We start from the raw sequence: 21503 nt of genomic DNA on the forward strand, positions 1-21503 counted from the left end.
GGTCAAGGACCTACTGGTGACTACATTGGTCAAATATGTTTACAGTGACATTTTACGGTGTATGTTATATGTTTTGGCACAATATAGGAGCCTGGTAAAACAAAAAATAAGATAAGGAAACTGGTTTAAACAGACTCATTTACGCTGGAAGCTGTAAAACAGACAGGTGAGATATGGTAGAGGAAGGGGATAGTTTGCGTTTCTTGGTATAAAAACATTTTCTTTCCAATTAAAAAAACTAGAGAACACTGGAGGTTTTGCAGGAAATAGAGAGCTGAATGGAAGTAGGACATTCAAGATATCCAAGTATACCTGATAATATCTAAATTTTAGTTGTTGTCGATTCCAGCTCATTACTTTGAAATTGTAAATGTGCATTAAGGCAAAGACATCCTGGTGAGTGAAGGTAACCAGGCAACTGTTTTCAGACACTTGAGATTAAGCCAGTGCGCAGATGTTTCCTGCAGATAATATGAAATCACTTCTAGTAATAAGTACAAAACATTGCAAATTCAGTACACATACCAAATCTTGTATTTCTATTTCTCAGTCATGCAGTATGTTTTTTTTAATGTTTGAAACAGGTAGGTGAGAGATCAATCTTAAATTTATGACAATATTAGTTATAGAGAAAAGGGCAGTTTGTTTTCCAAAGAAATTACTTTATTGGTTGGACTTAACATGTTGCAGCATGAAATCAATACTGAAGATGAACTTCCAGGATGTAGCCATTTTCCAGGAGTAATATTAATAGCTATTAAGATTATTTGATGCTGTTATTCATTGTCCATTGACAGATTACATTTTTGTATGGGCGGCACTAGCTTGGATCAAAGCCCCTAATGTTGCTGTAACCAATGTGCTGTATAAAACCAACGCTTCTGCTCTTTTTAATGAAGATAGATCAGTGGAAATCCCTCCCAATCCTATCAGTGGTTGACCAGCAAGGGGAATCACTAGTAATTCTCATTTATTACAGGGTATTTCACAGCTGAGTCAACACTCAATACAAAAGTGTCTAACAGTATCAGCCTCCTCACAGGATCTGGAACATCCTATTTAGAGAGGTATTGTTGAAAAATGTAGGTTGTCTGTGTATAAGCGTTTCTTTGTCAGAAATGAGATGCTCCTATGTATTACAGTAACACAAAAGCGTGTTAGGGCCTTGTATTGTAGAAACACAAAACCCTTATTTACATCAAAACAATTGAGAAGAGACTGCAGGTCTGAATCTGTAGTTCAAACTGAAAGTGGATCATGAGCTATATTTGTCTAAATGCTTTTCTCAGTGGCCCAATACAAACTGTAAAATCTAGTGAAATATTTGCGTTGTAAAGCATGTATCATTACAGACATTTCGATTTCAAACCAATCTCCCAGCAGGTTATGATTATAGCTTTGGTGGAAATAGCTTTTTATATGTATCTCCTCACATTACTGTTTGATGTTTTGTAATATCCTGTATAACCAGCAGTTGTCAGTCCCCTATCAGAGCTTTTCTGCGCCCTGAGAAAACTATTAATTTTTAACTAGGAGCTATAGTGGCAGCCAGTGCTTTTAAGCCTGATCTTTATTGCTGAAAAGCAGCAGGATATACGCACCATTAAGAGCTCCTGCTCTGTTCAGTTTAGTAAACATGTATATATATTGCATAGAGAGATGCTGTTTTTAGTCTTCAACATAGAGTATGTTATGTTCTGTAGTTGTCTTAAAAAAGGCCCATTTGAGTTCATACACAGTCAAATGTTTCATGTTTTATTTAGCCTTTTAGCTGCTTTATTTTCAAATTCTAGGCCCAATTGATATTTTTATCCAGAGCTGAGGGTATTGTACATTGCCATGCCTAGTTTAAGCGTTTTGTAAAAATAGTGAAAGTACCATTTTGGAAAAAGTCTTGTCACCTGTATGCATGAATAAAAAAGTGAGATAAAAGGTTTTACTGATAAAAATATATCTACATTGACTGGCCTTGAATGATACATTCTATTGAACTTGTAGAATGTGAGTTTCTCTAGATATATAGAGCTTGCACTGATTAGAATTATGCATACGGTAAAAACTCCTCTCTAAGGTTCCTGGTCTCTAGTCATATTTTTAATCATTGGAAAGGTCATGAAGAAAACAACAGGCTTAGGAGAAATACGAGACAGTAGTTGTCTCAGGCCAGCTGATGCTTCCGCCACATTGACACACCAAGGAATGAAAGGGTTGTAAATTATTATATACATTTTTGTTTGCTAATAAGCAGTTATAAGGTTGGGATTCACTTTTTGTTGGTGATGGATTTGTTGTTTTAAATTAAGTTTATCCTGAGCATTGAATTCTGAAAATGCATGTGGAGAAATTTGGGTGAGCTGTTTCTGCAGACTGACACAATTTATGATATGAAACTTAGTAGCATATCGTCTTATTTTGAAATGTATTAAAGACAAACAATCTCAGTTTTCCATAATTTAATCATTATAAAATCTTGATTTACAATACAAAAAATGTGAATAAATAATTTCATACATAAATAAGCAGTTAAGGAAGTACTTAGGTTTATGATGTCACAATGCTAGAAAGAGGCAAATCACAGTCACCCAGAAGATAGTCTCTTTTCAGGGTGGACATTTTGTTCACCACTTTAAAGCGAAGGGACCGCTGGCTGAGATCGTCCTCTGAGATACTATCAAAGAAGAAATCTTCATTGAAGATCGGATTACGGCTCTTTCTGATGACTGTGCTGCGTTGCTTCTGGACTTTTCCGGGCACCAGAGAGAGGCTGACGCTGCAGTTTATAATCTTGGGGTCTACAGAGAGCGGATAGAGGCCCTCAGCACTGATCAGTCGAACCCGCAGTCTTTGGTTATCTGGGCAGTACTCAGCTGAGAGTCTTAGGCTGCCATCTTTCCCTATGGGTGCCATTCTCTCCTTCATTACCTTCTCTCTGTGCAGAGTCAAGTCCATGGGGAAGATGTTGGGTGGGGCCAGGCTGTAGCTGCTGGGCAGGCCTTCAGCTAACCCATCTGATGCCCTCCTCATGACATTGGGGCTATTGTCTGTGGAGCTGCCTTCATCTGTGGACAGGGAATTGTTCCTTGACACCATTGCCTTCCTCATGTTCCTTGACAACAGCAGTTCATGGCTCAGTGCTTTGAAGAGGGAAGACTTGGCAGGGCACCTGGCCAGCAGTGGCGAGCTGAAAGGAGAGGATTCAGTAGAGGAAGTCGTATCGCTGTCCAGAGTGGCCTGCCAGTTCAGGGTGTATCCTCTCGGGGAAAGCCTGGAGGTCAGGGTGTTAAGGCTGAATGAGGATGGAGAGGAGGAGGGAGAAGTGGAGGGGGAGACTTTAGAGCACACGCTGGATCGACTCCTGGGCAGCAGCAAGGGAGAGGAGCCAGGATCGGAGTGGAAGAGCGACTCCTTCCTCCTAGTGTGGGGGCTCTCCAGTAAGGTGCAAAAGCCATAGCAGGTCTGAGCTTTGGCCATGTGTGGAAGAGACAAGGCAGCCTGGCTCTGGGGATCTGCATTGGTGGTCTCCTCATCACTGCAGCCATCATAGGGGCTCTCATCCACACTCTCCACCTGGATAATGTGCGGGTTCATCGTCTCATGACATGACACCTCTATTTCAGGGTTGGCCCCCCCACAGGGAGACACCTTGATTACGCAAGCAGCTCGGCTCTGCTCCGTATTCTTCAACTCCTGCAGGGATGGGATTGTTGGGGGGATGCAGAACTCAGGGATGTTGTCAGGAGTGATGACATTAGGACAGAGGGAAATCCTTTTGGGTTTGTCACCCTTTTCTCCGAACATGATGTCACTAATTTTAAAGCTGAGTTCTGCTGAGGGAATAGGCAGGTAAGATCTCTCCACTGACACACGGATCTTCTCCACCACCCACATGGGTCCTCTGGTAGGAATTATGAAACTCTGTAAAACCAAACAGATATGCTTGTAAGTTGCTGCCTTGTGTTCTGATCAATCACCAAAAAAGTCTGTAAAAGAAAATCATGTAATAATATCTACAATCATTAACTTTGCCACAAGGTTTTTTTACCTTAATATTCTGAAATGATGGATAATCCACAATATTGTCCTGAACAAGATGGACTGATAGCTCCAGCTAAACTTTTGGCTGTTGTGAAAAATCTCCGAGGCTCTTTTTACAGCGGGTTGGAGGTTCTCGCTTGTCAGGACCAGCACATATGTGGCTGTTTGAGGGATGAAGACAGTTAAATGAAGCAGGAAACCAGTGGATGCACAGTAACACACGCCCCCTGCGCTGCTCGAACAGGATCCACCCTCTCTCCTTGGCCACTGGTTCCCATGGAAATATCCAAAACAACAACATGGCTAAATGCCCCTGTAGAAACCGTTGTACTGTGTAGTGAGATAAGCGTAATCCTTCGAAATTGAACAACTGTTTTTAAGCAAATGGCAGTCTTTTGATTCACGTGTTTGTTTTCCATTTTCAATTAGATGGTGTGTATGACCTTGTTCTGTGAACATAAACATGGTGATTTGATAAGATAATAATTCTAAACAATTTAAGAACATTTGAAGTGCCATTACCTTTTAAAGGTAAAAGTTCAAGGGATAAAGCTGGCCCAGCTTTACAGTGTTGAGGAGCGCTATAACTTCCTACTGAAGTCCTTGTGGTATTTAAATAAATGTGGCATGTGCTATTGGTTGAACCATCCAGTATTAGTATATAGGCCTATTTCATATCTGCTCATGCCAGTAGCCTACTTTACTTATGCTATATCACACTAATCTTTAAAAAATAAATTAAAAAAAAATTAAATAAAAACATTAAGATGCTGGACACATTTTTATTGCTGCATCATCACTTCACTTGGAAGATTCTGGACAGAATTTGCATCACTACATATAAATATCCCAGAATTCAGTCTGATATATTTGAATGTTGGACTTGAAATTTAAAATCACATCTTGTGGAGGTGAATAAATAATTTCATATGTATATATAGTGAATTCATCGACTAACACTCTACTATTACTGAAGAATTGCAGTGTTGGCAGGGCTGATCATAATGTCTCTTTATCAGAGATGTGGTTTCTGAAAAGTCAACATCCGTGCTAAATAGGACAAGGAGAACAATGATTTATATACAGTCAAACTGAACATGGCCCCTTAGGTCTTCAACCTGTATTGAAACATTGTCATGTCAGTGCTACCCTCTTGTGGTGGGACACTGAGCAGCTGTATTATGAATGATCACCAAAATGAATGACAGAAAGTTGTATTTGTGGTGGGTCTGTAAGTGAACAGCTATAACTTGACATGTACTGTATATCCCAAAGGGAACTTCTTGACAATCGATCAAACCTTGAACCAGAAACCTTGTTCTGCTTGATTTTGACAGTCCCTTTACTTGTGTCCCTTAGCTTTCCTTCAAAAAGTAGTAAGGGAAAGTGGAGAGATCCTGTCCAAAAGCTTCACTCTGCCCTGGCCAAGGTTCAAGTGGAGTAACTTGGTTACTATGGGTTACCAGGCACTAAATGACAGAATGATGGCAGTGCTAACAATATTCCAGGAAAGTGTCCTAAATGGAGAACTTCTCAGAAATGTTTTGCTAAAATGTTCCCATCACATCTGTAATTTAAGTGTACCCTACCTCTCAAGCACCTTGTGCATCTCAAATCAAGTGTAAGCATCTAATGAATTTGATGTAAATTATAAAGATGTTATAAAAAAAATATAGAAACTCTATTTATCTGAAAATACTATCTCAACTGAAGGTGATCAGAACATACACATGCACAGACATCCATGCCTACTTTGTGTGAGTCTGCTCTGTGTTTGTACACAATACCTACAAAAATCAAAATCATGAATACAGTTTTACCTAATTTAATACAATATGCATACTAATTGGCAGGAAGGAAAGGTTTAGTTGCAAAGTTCTTTGGTTGTCTGGTTGCCATCAATAACAGTTATCAATAATACTTAGGGAGTAGCCCAGCATTTTCTGTGATTCGGAAGAAGGGAAGTATGCTGGCAAAGAATAGCCATGCAAACCAGGGAGACAGATGATCAATCACCTTCTGATGTTTTAATATGTAAAATATTAATAAGGTATATTAATATGTAGTTGATAAATATTGACTGCCCCTGACTTTGTTTCCAAGTGTCTGATCTTATCTTTACATGGAGGCTTGAACATCTCCATTAGGGGGCAGTATATGCTCAGATAAAAAACAGTACACCCACTGAGATGATACACCGAGAAGGAGATACATTAAACACTCTCTAATTGTTAGGCCTACAAAGATTTGCAAAACTGTAAATACAACCTAAATAAGCTAATCAAATACTGACGTACATGGTATATGAATTCATCATTCAGATTGCAAAAAAATATTTCAAAAATATTAACAGGTTACATGGTGTTTCTGGATATTCGTTTGACATGTACTGTGTTATTTCCTACTGTAGACAGGATGGCTATAACATAATCTTCCATGTGCCATTGATCTTGTGTCAAGTGCCACAGCAGTAGACTATGGGCTGTCCAACACTGATGGTTTTGCTGACACGCTTTCAGCAGGTGTACTTCACTGCACAAATTCAAAGCATTTTCAAAATAAGAGCGAGCTGAGTCATTCAAATCTTTCGTGTGTTGATCTTTAAGCGTTGCTTATCGGGTCTATTTTATCTCGCAGGATTGCTCATCTGTATCAATCAGCCTACTCTTAAGCCGTTAAACCATCTTGATCTGGCTACATCTACGTTTATCAGAAACACAATTGACTGTGACGCCGCTTCCTTTTTTTTCAGCGCATAGATATGCGGTCGTTTTTCTTTTTTTCCCCATCTCTCTCCACTGTACGATAAACGAGGAGGGGCTTGATGCCGTGGAGGAGGCAGGCTGGCAGGCTGAGCTGACCCGCTTGCGGTGTGTGTCGCCTAGCCTACATCCAAGCCAGGTCGCATGCATTAACGAGTGATCAGGTAGGATTTCGCCTTCATTTTCTGTGTGTGTTTTTAAACCCTGGCGCTGTTGTTTCAAGGTGCTGTTCCGCCCAAACGGGCTCACTACAGGGAGAAGGGACCGCTCGATGTTGGCTCAGCAGAAGCGCTGAAAACATTTCATATTAACAGCCTGCGAACGACCTTCTCACACGATTAGTGTGATGTGTTCCACTTCACCATCTCCTTGCTCTTCTTTGGATTTAAGCGATTTGCTTCATCCAGTGCGTTATTATACGTCTGTCAAATCTATGTCTTCGCCTAATGTGTGACTGGCTGCTTTTGACATTGACAGATAAGAGGTAATAAGATGAATATTTTGTTGACCTACTTGTTTGACGTTGTTGCGTTGTTTGTGCTTGGAAGGAGGCTAAATGGGCAACTAATGCTGCCCAGCTCCAGCATCATTTGCGTCTCGAAGAAATGTGCTGCACAGTAACTTGGACTTGACCTGAATGTTATCTGGAACGGCTCAACATCAAAGCTAAGTGAGACTGTAGTGCGAATGCAGGGATGTAACCACTGATGATTCAGCCTACTGATGATACAGTAGGCTGACAGAAATGTGGACAGAGTAGGCAGGGGATGCTCTGTAATGGTCAGTTTGGTCAAGTTTGTTAAGACTGCTAAAGCTTTCCAGCCCACTAATCCTTTGCTATTTCATGGATCTCATGTATTTTCATGTAGGAATATTCCTTTTTTTGTTTTTACCTGACACCTGCCTGCTTGCAGAGGTCAGAGTGCATGCTCACCTGGTTATACTTTCTTTAAGACACCAGCAGACAGGATGTGCATTCCCTGATCGAAGGACATGACTCCTTTAACTGCTAAACCGCCCTGCTACCTGTACAATTGTGTATGTGCTGCACTTGTGTAGAGATATTTTATGAGCTGTGACAAGGTTGTTTCTAAGGTACAGGGCGTTACATGTTACTCCAACACAGTGGCTGTGGGGTGAAGGGGCCACACAGTACTGTACACCCCTACATATCTTTCCATGTTTGGTTTTACATTAGGTTGTGGAACAAATGTGTGAGTGTTGGACTGACTCGCTATGCCAATCCACATTAGCTACATGTCAGCCTCTTCCGACATTCTCGTTTACAGAAGAAGCTTTTGGCTGCTATGACCAACTGTTTGAAAACAATTCACCCCACCCTTCTACATTATACAGCAGCTGAGCATTCTCTATGAGAGGCATCTTGGATTTTTAAGGGTCAGTTCAAGGATACTCATGCCGTAAGGGGGTTTTCAAACCGATATTGCAGAGTGACATGTTTTGCCTGAGTGATGTAACTAGAAGAGTCAAGCTGTATCAGCAGACAGCTGTGATTCTGGATGGCTTTATACAGTAAGGCACCACTAATGCTTAATGAATTTGTATAATTTCCACATAGGCTATCTGTGTCTGTTAAGTATCAATTATATGCTAGAGGGCTGCATTCTGGTTTGACACCTTGTGAAAAGTATACAGTACATACAGTGTACATACAGTGTACATACAGGGTTTCAAAACCAATAGGTTGGATGTTGACAGTTGATGGTGTCAAGCTTCACCAATTATGCTTTGGCGCTGAAGTCTGCTTTATGTGTGATGGAATAGAGGTCTCAGTGAATTGCTTTACATTAATAGAAATACTAAAGCCATGGTTTATGTCTTCAGTGCCTTATCAGTGAGCTATATAATGAAAAAGATGACGACATTGACAATTTTGGGATTTTCTATTTTTATTTTATTTTGTCTTTAGTGTATGTCAACATATTTTCAAAGAGGGCAAGTGATAGGTTCATAGGTGCCTCCCTTATAGTTTGTAGTAAAAAGATTTGTTGAATGGCAGATTGTCAATAATGTGCCAATGGAGAATAATCTCCATATTACATAGTGCTGAAACGGCTTTATGAGTCGTAAATACTTTTCCCTTATAATGGAATTGAAGTGGATTGTCTCTAGGATTAATGTATTTATGTTTAGTCTAACAGATTTGCTCATTGTGTGTGCATATAGCATTGTCCATTCAAATATCACATTTTGTGGAAATACTGAATATGTATGTAAATCTCAGCAGTGGTACACTGGACCTGTTGGTTTACAATATGAGCCCTTTGCTTGCCCATGTTTAATAAAGAAGCAGAGACCTTCCCAATCTGAGGATCTGCAATGAGTACTGCACACTTTCCCACAGCACAGTACACAGATATAATTAGATCACAGCACCACCAATGTCACAAGCTCACATGCAGCATGCATCTGCCAGCGGCTACTGATAAAAGCTTACTGTTCCATCAAACACAACACAGATATTATTCACAGGAACCAAGGTTATAAGAGCAATGCTTGTAATCGTGTGCCAAAAGAAATCTGAAAAGTTTTAAACTTGAAAAAGAAAAAAGTAGAACAAACTCGTAGATATCAACATTTGACATGTCCTCTTGTTTAAGCTTTTGAAATATTATATACTGAAATTTCACTTTGCAGTGGTAATTAAAACCAAGCACTATTTAAACGGTGCCTTTTTCCCAGCTATTGAAGAGGCCATTACCACAGTGATTCCATATTATGGGAGAGCTATTAAGGGTATCTCTGCTACAACAACTTTAGTTCACTCTTTCAGCTCTGCGCCTCATTTGGGGAATCACATGAGCCGTGTGCTCTTATCAATTGCTCTTAGTCAGTTTTCTTTTCAATTGTCCAGCCCAGGGAGAAACACACACTCCTTAAACTTTTCCATAAATAACTATAACAAGGTCATGCATTCCCAAGTAAGTATTTTGATCCACAGTTGAGAAAAAGCAATTGTTAAAGACAAAGCCTTAACTGTATTTCCGTGCTGTTCATTAGAAAGTGATTTTCCTCTCAGCTGTTGCAGTTTCTTCGTCATCAAGAATACATTCCTGGTCGGAATTCCCCAGGAAATGTTCAGCTGGGGGGGGATTGGGAAGTAAGGGTTTGAGAGTCATTGGAGAGTGTGATTGCTGAACCATATTTAATGCATGAGTGTGTAGGAGGTGGAAACTAAAACACACCCCATGCTGTCACTGTGACCCAACCTTTTGTTTTTCGTGTTTACCGATGAAATAGATCTCTCCTATGTATTTTCCTGCTGCTGTCTCTCTTTGATCGCAGCCTCTTTAGGGCCTGGCTCGCCTCCAGATCGGTTTCTATAGAACAAGAGGTAGATGTATAAGCTGGCTGCCATTCTCATTCCTCCATTAGTACATCAATCTGAGTTCATAATTTTTTCTGTATTTTTCCCCAGCAGATGATTGTGGCAGGCAGTCAATATGTGAGAGTTGTTATGCAGATGTTTTTTACATTTTTTTTATTAGCAAGCACTTGATTTGAAGTAAGGTTGATCTCACATCAGATTAAATTGGCTGCACGCTTGATTAATAATTGTTGGCCTTTATATCAGGGTGTATCAGTATTAGTACATCCACAGGTCAGTCATTTGTTGATCCTGTAATAGCAGTTTAATGGACTTTTTTTTTTACTATTAACTTGCAGAATTGATAATACTATCTACAACAATATGAATTTATTTTTTTGTTTTTTGATTGAAGGTAGAAAGGAATAAAGCTGTTTCCTCTTTCCATTCATTTGGTGACCAGATCAGCTGATCATGTATGCAGGATATGACATTATTTATTATAATTGAGCATAATGTGATAAACAAATAGGTGAAGTGGTCTGAACCGAAGCGCCTGTGCTAGTGATGTGTAAGCAGGCTCAAGAAGTAGGTAAGTAGATGCCGTCGTAGTGTGCTTCAGGTCAGAGGCAGTGGCACAGGCACTTCTCATCAGCGTGTCATATGAGATGCCAGTTTAAAGTAGCAGATGACAGGTCTGACTTCCCTGTCATGCACACAGTACATGGTCCCAAATTGGGTTAGTGGCAGAAAAGAAAAGATGTGTGATCTGAGGGTTCCCTAAGCACCGGCTGTCGGCTTAAGTAAATAACTGTCTACTTATCTTTGCATGCTTTTATATAGAATTTTCAGTAAACGTAGGTACATTTTTTCAATTGTCGTTAATTTAATAAATATTCTTTCACCTAATCTCCGTGCGTGCGTGTGTGTGTGTTTTGAAGGAGGGCTATTTTGTTGAATTTTAATTTAGCCGCGAGCGAGCATCTTAAAAGAGTATTTTTGCTGAAATTTTAAATGGTTTATTACTTTATTGGCATTCAGTTGTACTTGTAAAGTGTCTCGTGTGAAGAGAATAAGTATGCAATTTACACTACAGTATTTTCTGTTGTTACATCTTTGTTTTTGTGTTACAGGAACACTGGAATGATCAGAATGATCCTTAGCACTGATGCTTATCAGTGCTAAGGATCATGTGATACCTATGCTAAAGCTCATGTGATATACAGCCTCCTCTGAAAACGAATGCTCTTTTGTCTCTGACATGTTTCTCTGTATAACCAGTTTGAGTGAATACAATTAAGAATCCATAATGCATTGCATTTGAGTACACAATGAGCTGATGTACATCATTCTGTTTAAGTCAATATTTTGCCTTCTGTTCTTACAGTGCAAAATGCTACTTTGGGTTTTAATGGCCACAGAATCCATAGAACACAGTTTATCACCTGGTAGTCTTTGTTCAGTTATAATGGCTGCTTGTGTCACCTTGTTGTAACCAGCCCAGCTTCTTTGTACTTTATTGGATGTACTAGTGCATCTAGGTGTTTCTTTGTTCAAAATATATTTGAAGGTACCCTTAAAAAAGTGTTATTGTGCATTGACAGTGTCTTTTGGCTGTGTTAATGATGCATTATCAAAGAAATGCAATTAGTTCTCTAGACGGTATATGTTAAGAGTTTTTGTATACTTTGTTGTTACTGTTTGTGCTCTGCTTTTGGTAGTGTTTGTTGTGGCCAGTATCACAAAGAAAGCACATTAGAGGCACACTCTCAAAGGCTCTGATGTTTTTGCCCCCTTTATCAGCATGCTGGGCGTGTTTTGCACTGGCAGGGGGTCTCCTAGGAACGCCACAGGAGCTAGAGGTCAATGACAGTGGGGCCGAGATCAAGGCACTTGCTATCGATCTGCATCAGTGATGCATCACAGCCAAATACAGCTGAGTGGTAGGAGTCCTGCACCACAGCACAGTTCAGACAATAATCACTTGAGAAAATGATTTGTTTTGTTTTTTACACCTATGACACAATTGTTTCACTTATTGATAAAAATGAAAAAGCGTTTAGTAATCCCAGTATGGGATGTCCAGAGGCTTACACAATTTTTTTTGGACAGAGGAAACAAAGGCTAGCTGCACTGAGACAGAGGTGAGATGGAATAACAGACAGATAAAGTAAACAAAATGATATTGCTGTTGAATGGCACCATGGTTCTTGTTTTAGGGAGAATTGACATGGCAGTAGCTTCACATCGAGGTTAATTGAGGGCCATCAGGTCCTTTGTGTGTACAGCAGCTGCCGGGCTGTTTTTGAGACTGCCTGGGGGAAAGGACTCTCCTGTCGGAAGAGCAGCACTGAAATTACTTCTATCCCCTGCTCTGATCCTCTGCAGGCTGCGAGGGTTGCTGACCGTGCGAGAACTCTCTCTCTCTCTCTCTCTCTCTCTCTGCCTCTCTCTGCTCAGAGCTACGTAGTGTCAGCACCTTGAGTCTCCAAGAAGAAACTGTGGACTGCTCTGACACAGTCTTGTTAAATCATCATTTCACTTTGGCCTGACGGAAGTGGTGCATTTAGCAGCTGGATGCTGTCCTGTGTAAGTGATTGTGTTACTTTAGCCTTGTATTTTCAGCTCATCAGCAGTGCAGTGACCTTGTGTAAAGGGCAGAGCGACTCTCTGGTTACCCTTAGTGGAAGGCAATAGCTAGGATTACATTTGTTGCTCTGTTTTTGGAGATGGAACGATAAAGTTGACTCAGGTGACCATGGCATGATTTGTATTGGTACTCTTCAAAAAGCTTGTCATGACAGTGACCGTTTTGAACTTGGACTCCATTTTGGTTGGGAAAACTGAACCTGGAAGTACAGCCCAGATATACCATACTGTGTTGCACAAAGGTGTAGGCCTCTCTGTAGTCTATATCCATGATGTTCCACTTCCGGGATTGCCCTTGTTCTGCCGGAAATTACCTTCCGCTTTCTTTGTGTTGTAATTTTAAACTCCGGTTGATTTATGACGATTATGGTTAACTGCTCCTCAGATCTCTGCATGGTAAATTGAGACAGCTAGCTAGACTTTCTGTCCAATCTGAGTTTTCTGTCGCATGACTAAAACAACTTTTGAACGTACACGTTCCACCAAAACAAGTTCCTTCCCGGGGCTATTTTGCAGCGGCACCGTGGCTCTGCTTGGCGCTTAGCACCGCCCAAGGCAATTGTGATTCGTTTAAAGAATTGCCAATAAATGAGAGCATGTTTTTCTCCCATCCCGGATTGACTAGCCAGACCCTCCTCACAGCCCAGTGGAGGAAGGTCTGGCAAAGCAAGACTAGCCTCTCTGCTACCAAAGAAATCTCTAGTTAACCAGTAGTCATGGACTTTCTTCGATTAATTGATCAGTTCACTTAACAGGAAAATCTCTCAAATTGTCTCTCCAGTGTTATCATCCTTCCACACATTACATCAGTCATGCAGATGGATCTGTCAAAATCTAGTGCTTATTAAGAACAAAACTTTTGTCATTTTCTTGGTGACTAATGATTATTAGCTACTTCTCATTAAAGCTGCTCTCATGAATGTCTTTTTTATATTAGCATTAGATTAAATGAGTCTGTGGATGTGAAAGGGGTCGCTCGTAATGCCATACCCACACATGTTTCTAGTATCAGCAGATAATTGCCCTCAATGACACAGCTCTATACATACATTGACATATACAATATATAAGAGATGGTGGAGACCAAAACAGAGCTAAAATAGAACGATTGGACTCACATTCAAAAGGTGGACAGAAAAACAAAACACACGCATATTAATGCTAATGTTGCTCCATGTTTTCTACTGTGGATGTGTACAGTAAATAGGCTATTGTTTGCTAACACATTAGCCTGAAAGGTGCAGTAAGCGATGCTGCGCAGAGATTGTTGATATTTGAACTCAACTGCCAAACAAATACAACCCTCCCATAGATCTATGAACCCCCCATTAAGAAGCTCCGCCCCCCAAATTCGCAGAAAGACAACTGCCGGACGGCTGTCAGTACCCGATCCGTACCGCCTGTAAGATCCGTTCTGCGCATAATTCATGCATGCGCAGAAACTCAACGTGTTTTACGACACTGCCTGATCAGTTCTACGCTTGCGCACAGCTCTATGGTTACCGGAAGAAAACATTAGACAGTGACAGTAGACCGTTATGATGACAGAGATGAAGTTTACAAGGTGTTTGCTGGAGTTGCCGAAAGTATCTGTTAATGATATACGGAGGGTCGTCTGGCCATCCAGTACAACACCATGTAGCAAATTAAATAAAGACTTCAAATTTTACGTTTGATAATTTCTTTGCAACTTTGAAGGTAATTTGCTAACGCTAGCTAGCCTGAGCGAGAAGCCTTCCTTTGGTGTTTTAAGTCATGACTCCGTCCTGCTTCAGGTTAATCATGCTTGAAATAAAGTTTAATCATGTGCATATACCTCTCACTTTATGTGTTTGTACTTTTATGAAAGTATCAGGTAAAATCAGGGCTACAAATGAGATCTCTGTGAGAGACCAGCATACTCCTATTAGTATTATGTAGCTCAATGCTGGACATTTCACCCCAAATTCCGGTCACTTTACTGTATTTGTATTTGGTTTAGAAGCTTTTATTGGTGATTTTTTTTTATGGTACAAAGTCCTGCTACATACGTACATATATAGCTAGCTAGCTATATATGCTCCGCTATGTCGCGTTAGCATGCAGCTACAATAGTTAGCTATAAGTATGCTAACGTTAGATTGTAGTGGAACGAAGCAGCACTTTCTAACGTCAAAAATCGCAGATTAAGGGTTCTGAACCAAACACTAAACAATCAGACATGTTTCAGCAGGAATGTGACCCGGAATTGGGGAGAATTTAACAACATTGCCAGCTAAGATGACATGTTTACTGCCGTTAGCATGTAGCTACTATAGTGGTATACAGCAGTGGTGTCTGGAAGAGCTGTCATCCCGTCTTCGAAAGGACACTTATGTACGTTTACACTTCATCGCATTAATAATATACAGTCTATGGTTATTAGTCAAGACGAAGTATTAAAAGTAAAAACATTAACATAAACAACACAACAACGACGTCGCTACACGGTTTTGGATCAGTGACAACCGACAACAAGTCTTGATTGTTTGTATGACTATTGTATAATAAAGATTTAATACAAAAGTTGTAATGTTTGGTCGTAAAGTGTTTCAACGCATGCGTGGTACAAATCGCACAGGGACATTGTTAGTTTTCTACTACGTAATCATGCGCATGCGCAGAACGGATCTTACAGGTGGTACGGATCGGGTACTGACAACGGCCGGCACATTCACATGCTTCCTCCCCCCTACCATCAACTGTTGCTGATTGGCTGGAACAGTGTTTTGTGGCTCGTGCACTCCTTTCTGTTTGTTTTTCATTTACACAGCCAGGGCTGTGTATTAACACACAGAAAATAGAGAGCTAGGTGACCGTGAGGAGATATTCGCTGAATTTGACAAAAAGTGTATTGGATTAACATCACTTACTATACCTTTAACTTTGTAAGATGATAATATGTCAGTGTTTTTTACATGTCTTGTTACGCTGACCCCAGGAAGCCACATTTTTTAAATGAAAAATTCAAACAAATGTTGCTTTAAAAAGACTGCAAAAACCTAATTGACAAAATGACCAAAATCTGTCTGTATCGCTGACTGACCACCAATGAATGACAGGTCAGATTTGTTTTTTTGTCTCCTTGTTCTTTGGTCAGATAACTTCTGATTCAAATCAGAATTATTAAATTATTTACTGTTGACTATTTATTAAGGCTGCTGACGTTCTACCACATTTAATACATGAGAACTTTGGCTAGGGGTTTATAAAAAAACATGTCTTTAAGTAAGATGAGTGGTTTTGGTATCGGTACCATACACAGATATATCTTGGGCACTAGTGTCCAAACATTTCAAACGATACTCAGCCCTAGTGACCAATTACTTGACTATTTCAGGCTGCAGCTCTACTAAGATTCAGCATAAAGCACTGGGAACTCTTGGATTCAGACACAAACATTTTACAAGACTTCTACAGTGAGCGTGAGTACAGTATCTAACATCTGTTAATTTTATAACCGTTACATTCATCATGAATGTGTTGACTCAGCCTTAGTTGTTATGCTGATCCTCTGGGTTGAGTATGACACAAATTCTAAATAGCCGCTGTGGGAATAAGGTCACCTGGCCTGATGGCACAAAATCATTAGCAAAGGAGGAAATTTTAATTTAAGTTAGGCATTAATTATACAAATGATGTTTTATACTGTAACCTTGTTTGTAGGTACGCTGTTGTTTTTAGAGCTGAACAAGAGCTGAATGTAAATGTTGACTTTCTTCGGAACATGCATTGTCATTGCCAAATCAGAACCAAGAGCTGGCTTGAGTTTGTGTTCAATTTCCTGTACCTATCCCTGTGAGCAGCCACTGAAGTGCGGGAGATATCAACATCCTCCTAAAGCAGATTCTAATATAATCTCTTGTCTCTTAGTGTTTTTTAAACCTATCATTATATCCATATCTTGGCCTGTTAGTGATATTGCATGACATCTAATGCTGGGTTTGTTTCTCGGGAACGCCTCCTGGATCTTGTGGGATTTTGTGTGTAATTACACATTAAAACAAGAGAAATCAGTATTGCCTTTACAGAACAGAAATAAGAAAAAGCTAGCCTTAATTCATCACCTGCAAAGTATAGTAAAGCACTGGGGACAAAGCGTGTTATTCACAAGCTCCTTGAGGATGCTGATATTTTTGTGTATACAAGAGTCTTTCCTAGCCAAACAAGATCTGTATAAACTTAATTCTGTTAATAATGATTTCCACGGGGCTGGGGAGTCTACAACAGATTTAAGCATGGGAATAGTGCGTGGCAGAATACCTGGAGGAGTGGCCATTCTTTGGCATAAGAAATATGATCCACTGATCAGTGTGATAAGGCTGGAGGTGGACTGGTGCATAGCAATTAAAGTAATACATAATAAGACTGCTGTTGCAATTTTAAATGTTTACACTCCTTATGAATGTTACCAAAATGAGGATGAATATCTTAATAGGCTTACTTTTATAAGTTCTCTTATTAAAGAATGTGCATATACAAACATATTTGTTGTGATATCTCGGATAATAACTCAGTATTTGGTCTTTTCAAGTTTGAAAATGATATGGTGTTCATTTCTTGCTACCATTACCATCTGTTCAGTCCACTATATGGCAGCTGTTTGCTTCTCTTTCCGTTGAGTCTTCAGTTTCCTCGGACAGGAGATTGATGGACCTACAGCCAATAGAGGGTAGCTGCCCACATGCAGTGGATATGCTACCCCTGAGAGGCTATACCCACGAGATGACACCCTCTCACTCTAGTCTGGTCTCACTCTAGTCTGGCTGGGATGGAGTCATATAACATAGCCAGGTGTGTGTGCCAGCCTGAGGTCAAAGGTCATTCTAGTGCTAATGATCACAACTGGGTATCCTCCCTTTTAAATACAGTATGAAGTGGCTGTTGTGCAGCTTGGTGCCTCTGGTAATTCTTAATTTCCTCTGATTTGTTTCTGCTGTGTCTCATTCATTATCTATGCTTTCTGCCCTTTTCATAATCCAAAATCAAATGTAGTGCTGCCACATGTGGGATTATTGATGCTGTTATTTAATGACTGTCAGGATCTTTGGCATTCATTTGTGATTTACGGTCTACGTGAAGAGCTCATACTGGGAAACCTGCACTATATTTACAGTGTGATTTGATTTCTTTGTGCCTGGGAAAAGGCTGTCATAAATTACAGGAATCTCATGGAGTGAGGCCCTGTGAAGCTTTATAAATTCCCCACTGGGAGGTGGGACAAAGAGACAGTGGAGGAGGCTGTGCTCTGAAAGGACGATCTGTATGCAACTTCAGTGGGAGACAGCATCCTCGACACATGGCACAAGCTCAGAGGCATTGCTAAGAATGTGGTTGGCTTGTCATGTAAGGCGGCGCACTGCACTCTGTTAGCTACATCCTGCGAGCCCTCCTCATTCAGCCACTTTGTGCAGATAAGGCTTGCTAAGGGTATTTTAGGAGGACCTGCTTGGTGTTCCTAGTACAGAGGTTCCTGGGTTTATTTATTTCCAGCAGTGAGTGAAACTATCTTTAATCCAAACCAACAGCACTAATGATGTGCTGCCAATATCTTCTGTGCATACACATGGCCTGCACATCTTGGATGGCTCAATGAGATGGATCAGTCTGCCTCCCTTTGGTGCAGAACTGTGGGACTAATTGAATTACACATCCCCCTCCTTAGCTTCTCAGTCCCATGGGAGTGCACAAGTAATCATTTGGAATCTCTGTTTTTCTGAAATGAGGAAGGGCGAGTATATCAATGGTTCTCCTATGAGCAGCCAACTATATAGCCACTGTTGTTTACTTTTTCATAACATCTCCATAGCTAACGCAGGATTAGATGGCGTTACTCCAAGATAATCCAAACCTTTTGACCTTTAAAGGGCCATGGTCCCACCACAGCTGGTGCCCAGATGTACCCCACAAAGTTGCATTGCTCGCTAATGAAATAAGAGAATTTAGGAAGTTGGCTGATGACTTTTCCCCAGAGCAAAATATTAAAATTTCAATGAATATAAGAATGTGACCTCACTCCACACATTTACTAGACTTTATTATGTTGGTGCAACTTGGAGAAATAGTTTATTTGGATGGGTCTGGATAGATTTTATTTGACATTTTGAGGATATTATACTATACCATATACTTCAACTGAAATATTGTTGACACGTAGACCAAGTTAGGATAATAGCCCTTTCCCTGCCTATGGTGTGCAGGAGAGGTGTGCGCTAACGCCAAACATTGTAAAATGTCAAACCTGCCAGAAGTCCTAAGCCCACAGCTTAAAATTGTGACAAAGGATGTCGTGAAGATTTATATTAAACGCAATTAAACCCTGTTTACTTAACTGCTGGTTGATGTAAAGCATTGTTACCAACATCCACGGTGCAATTATGGCCAGTATTATGAAATGGATGTAGCGTGTATAGGAAGGAAAGATACCACATGCAGGGGAAATTAAAGCAGTGAAATAATAATACATTTTGTGTCATGCATGTTTCGTGATTATCACTGGATGTGATACTTTACCTGTAACCTGTTTACAGTAAATAGATTTTCTACATGCTTCACTTTTAGTCATGTTATTCAGGTAATGAAAATCAGTTAGAAGCTTAGTAAATCGGGCTCTAACAGTATTTCATCATAGACTGTTTTACAGTCTATGTATTCATACAACATGACTGGATCTAAATGCTTAACTGCAGAAGCAATGCAAGTATGCTGTATGTTAGAGTGGAAATTGTTCCCCTTTCTTTGCCCTCTGTCAAACATTGGTAAAGCTGTGGTGAAACATATACATTGGGTGTCTTGATCATCTGCTGTTATGAATCCCTGCGTCTGTCTGTGGCGCTTTCGTTGTCGCCCTTTCATAAATCAGATTTACAGCTACATCTGTAGTGCCCATGCTAATGAAGTAACACCCAGTGCAGAGACACAGCATTGATTTCATTTCCTGCCTCTCTGGCTGCTCCCTGGGTAGCTAGATAGATATTACATGGCGATGTCATATAAAAGGAGAGATTAAAGAATCTGTATCCAACTGGAGTGTCACAGATGTGTGCTCAGCCTCACAATTAGATGCAGAAGTTTAAGAGAGCGCAGCAGAGATGGTGCTCAGTACCATTGGCTTCCTCTCTTTTCCTACAGATCTTTGGAGCGTAACTTTTTGTCTTGTTAACTCAAGCTGGATGTGGAGGTTGGCAGGTTCTTTTCTCTCCCACACATCTCTGTCAATGATTCGGATGATGCTACTCCCTGTCAGAGATCTGCGGAGGGGCAACGATGAAATGGATGGGTTGTCCAGTTATTATGGAACAGAGGAGGGCACAATTCATAGCCTGCCTGCATGCTTGCCTGCCTTCATGTCCTCACCCAGTGCCTACAGTATGTCTGCCCGTCTTTTCTATTAGTGGTAGAATGACAAAACAAGGCAAGACTGAATGTTAATAAATGATATGTGTTGTCAAAACAAATTTCATTCTTTTACCTTATTCTTACCTGTTAAAAAACATTGTGTCGGTGGTTAGGGTTATCTGATTAGGGCTGAAATATCTTCATGTTTACCGCACTGTACAGTATACCTTTCTTTGGTTGCATTATTAAAAGCATAAACTGCCGTTTTCAATATGACAAATTTCCAGAAAAGGTTAGTTACATGACACAGGGACAGTGTGTTGTTCAATGAGTGCAGTGTGATACAATTTTCGATTTGTTGATTGACAGGCTATTAATCGTAGACCATTTTGATAAGCGATAATTCATTTAAGTAAACTGTGAAGAAAAATTGCCATAGCTTCCAGCTTCCCAAATGTCCCAAAAGCATTGTGGGAACATTTTACATTTTTCTGACATTTTATTAACTAAACGATTAATTGATTAATGAAAAAAATAATCAATATAGCCTATTAATAATTACAAAGATCATCTTTAGTTGCAGCCTTTTTACAGGCAAACAGCAACATTGTGTTAAAAGTCCCTGTTTAATCTCGCTAGTGCCTCATGCAGGCATGTGCACCCTAGTGTCATAGAGCACAATCTGACTATCAATACATTGTATAGTCTGCAACACTGATCACATGAAATATTGCCATTTGCAATCTCACAAATATGCTTTGTCTGTTAGTTTTTTATGACTTCATCTGTTGAAATAGCTTCTTGACTTTGTATTTCCCCTCAAGGTACTGTAATGTTAAAGTGTTGAGGACCAAATGCCCTGGATGTAATTTTTGACGCCCATAATTTGATACGCTTCTGTGGGACACTGCAGGCGGGACATTTGAAGCATTAACACTACAGTTCTGACTCATTCATCATCAAGTTAGGAGCAGATGCCCTAAAATGCCTTAAGTGTATTTCTATGTAAAGGCACTGAAAACAATTGGAGCATTTGAAAACTGCACTCTCATGCTCCTAGCACATTAGTGGGTTAAAGCAGCACAAACGCTTTAAGGTTTTTTTGTGAGAGATTCCATTATTCCTGTCTTGAAATAATGTGCTGGTCAATTTGGAAATTGCACTGTTTACTTTCAACCTTTAGCCCACAAAACTGTTTTCGAGTCTACCTCCTTTACAACAGTATACAACAGGAATGTCCTAATGATATCCAGCAGGGCTGGAACAAAAAACAAGTTGGAGTGAATGAACTGACACATAATGGGCCCTATTTTAACGATCTGAAACGCAAGTATCAAACGCCAAATGCAAGTAGCTTTGTGGGCAGATCTCGG

General features: G+C 40.1%; 2 protein-coding genes across 8 annotated transcripts in view; one reads left to right on the forward strand and one right to left on the reverse strand.

Annotated features, from left to right (window-relative positions):
- Positions 1–2449: 2449 nt before the first annotated feature.
- On the reverse strand, positions 2450–4225 carry c2cd4a (C2 calcium dependent domain containing 4A). Its single transcript, XM_031282497.1, has 2 exons — positions 4043–4225; positions 2450–3915 (listed from the first exon to the last, which is right to left on the reverse strand). The coding sequence occupies exon 2, from the start codon at positions 3886–3888 to the stop codon at positions 2542–2544; it is 1347 nt and encodes a 448-aa protein (XP_031138357.1). The 5' UTR covers positions 3889–3915; positions 4043–4225; the 3' UTR covers positions 2450–2541.
- A 2594-nt stretch (positions 4226–6819) lies between these two features.
- tln2b (talin 2b) overlaps positions 6820–21503 on the forward strand; it is an 86169-nt gene continuing 71485 nt past the window's right edge. For 5 of the 7 annotated variants that reach the window (XM_031283162.2, XM_031283164.2, XM_031283165.2 and 2 more), the window contains exon 1: positions 6820–6961. The gene's annotated coding sequence lies outside the window, so the exon portion shown is untranslated. Of the gene's footprint in view, positions 6962–7131; positions 7282–21503 lie in introns of those variants that run through there. The other 2 variants (XM_031283163.2, XM_036002938.1) reach the window with 2 other exon arrangements.

This window comes from Sander lucioperca, chromosome 7, assembly GCF_008315115.2.
Source record: "Sander lucioperca isolate FBNREF2018 chromosome 7, SLUC_FBN_1.2, whole genome shotgun sequence".
Taxonomy (NCBI): Eukaryota; Metazoa; Chordata; class Actinopteri; order Perciformes; family Percidae; genus Sander; species Sander lucioperca.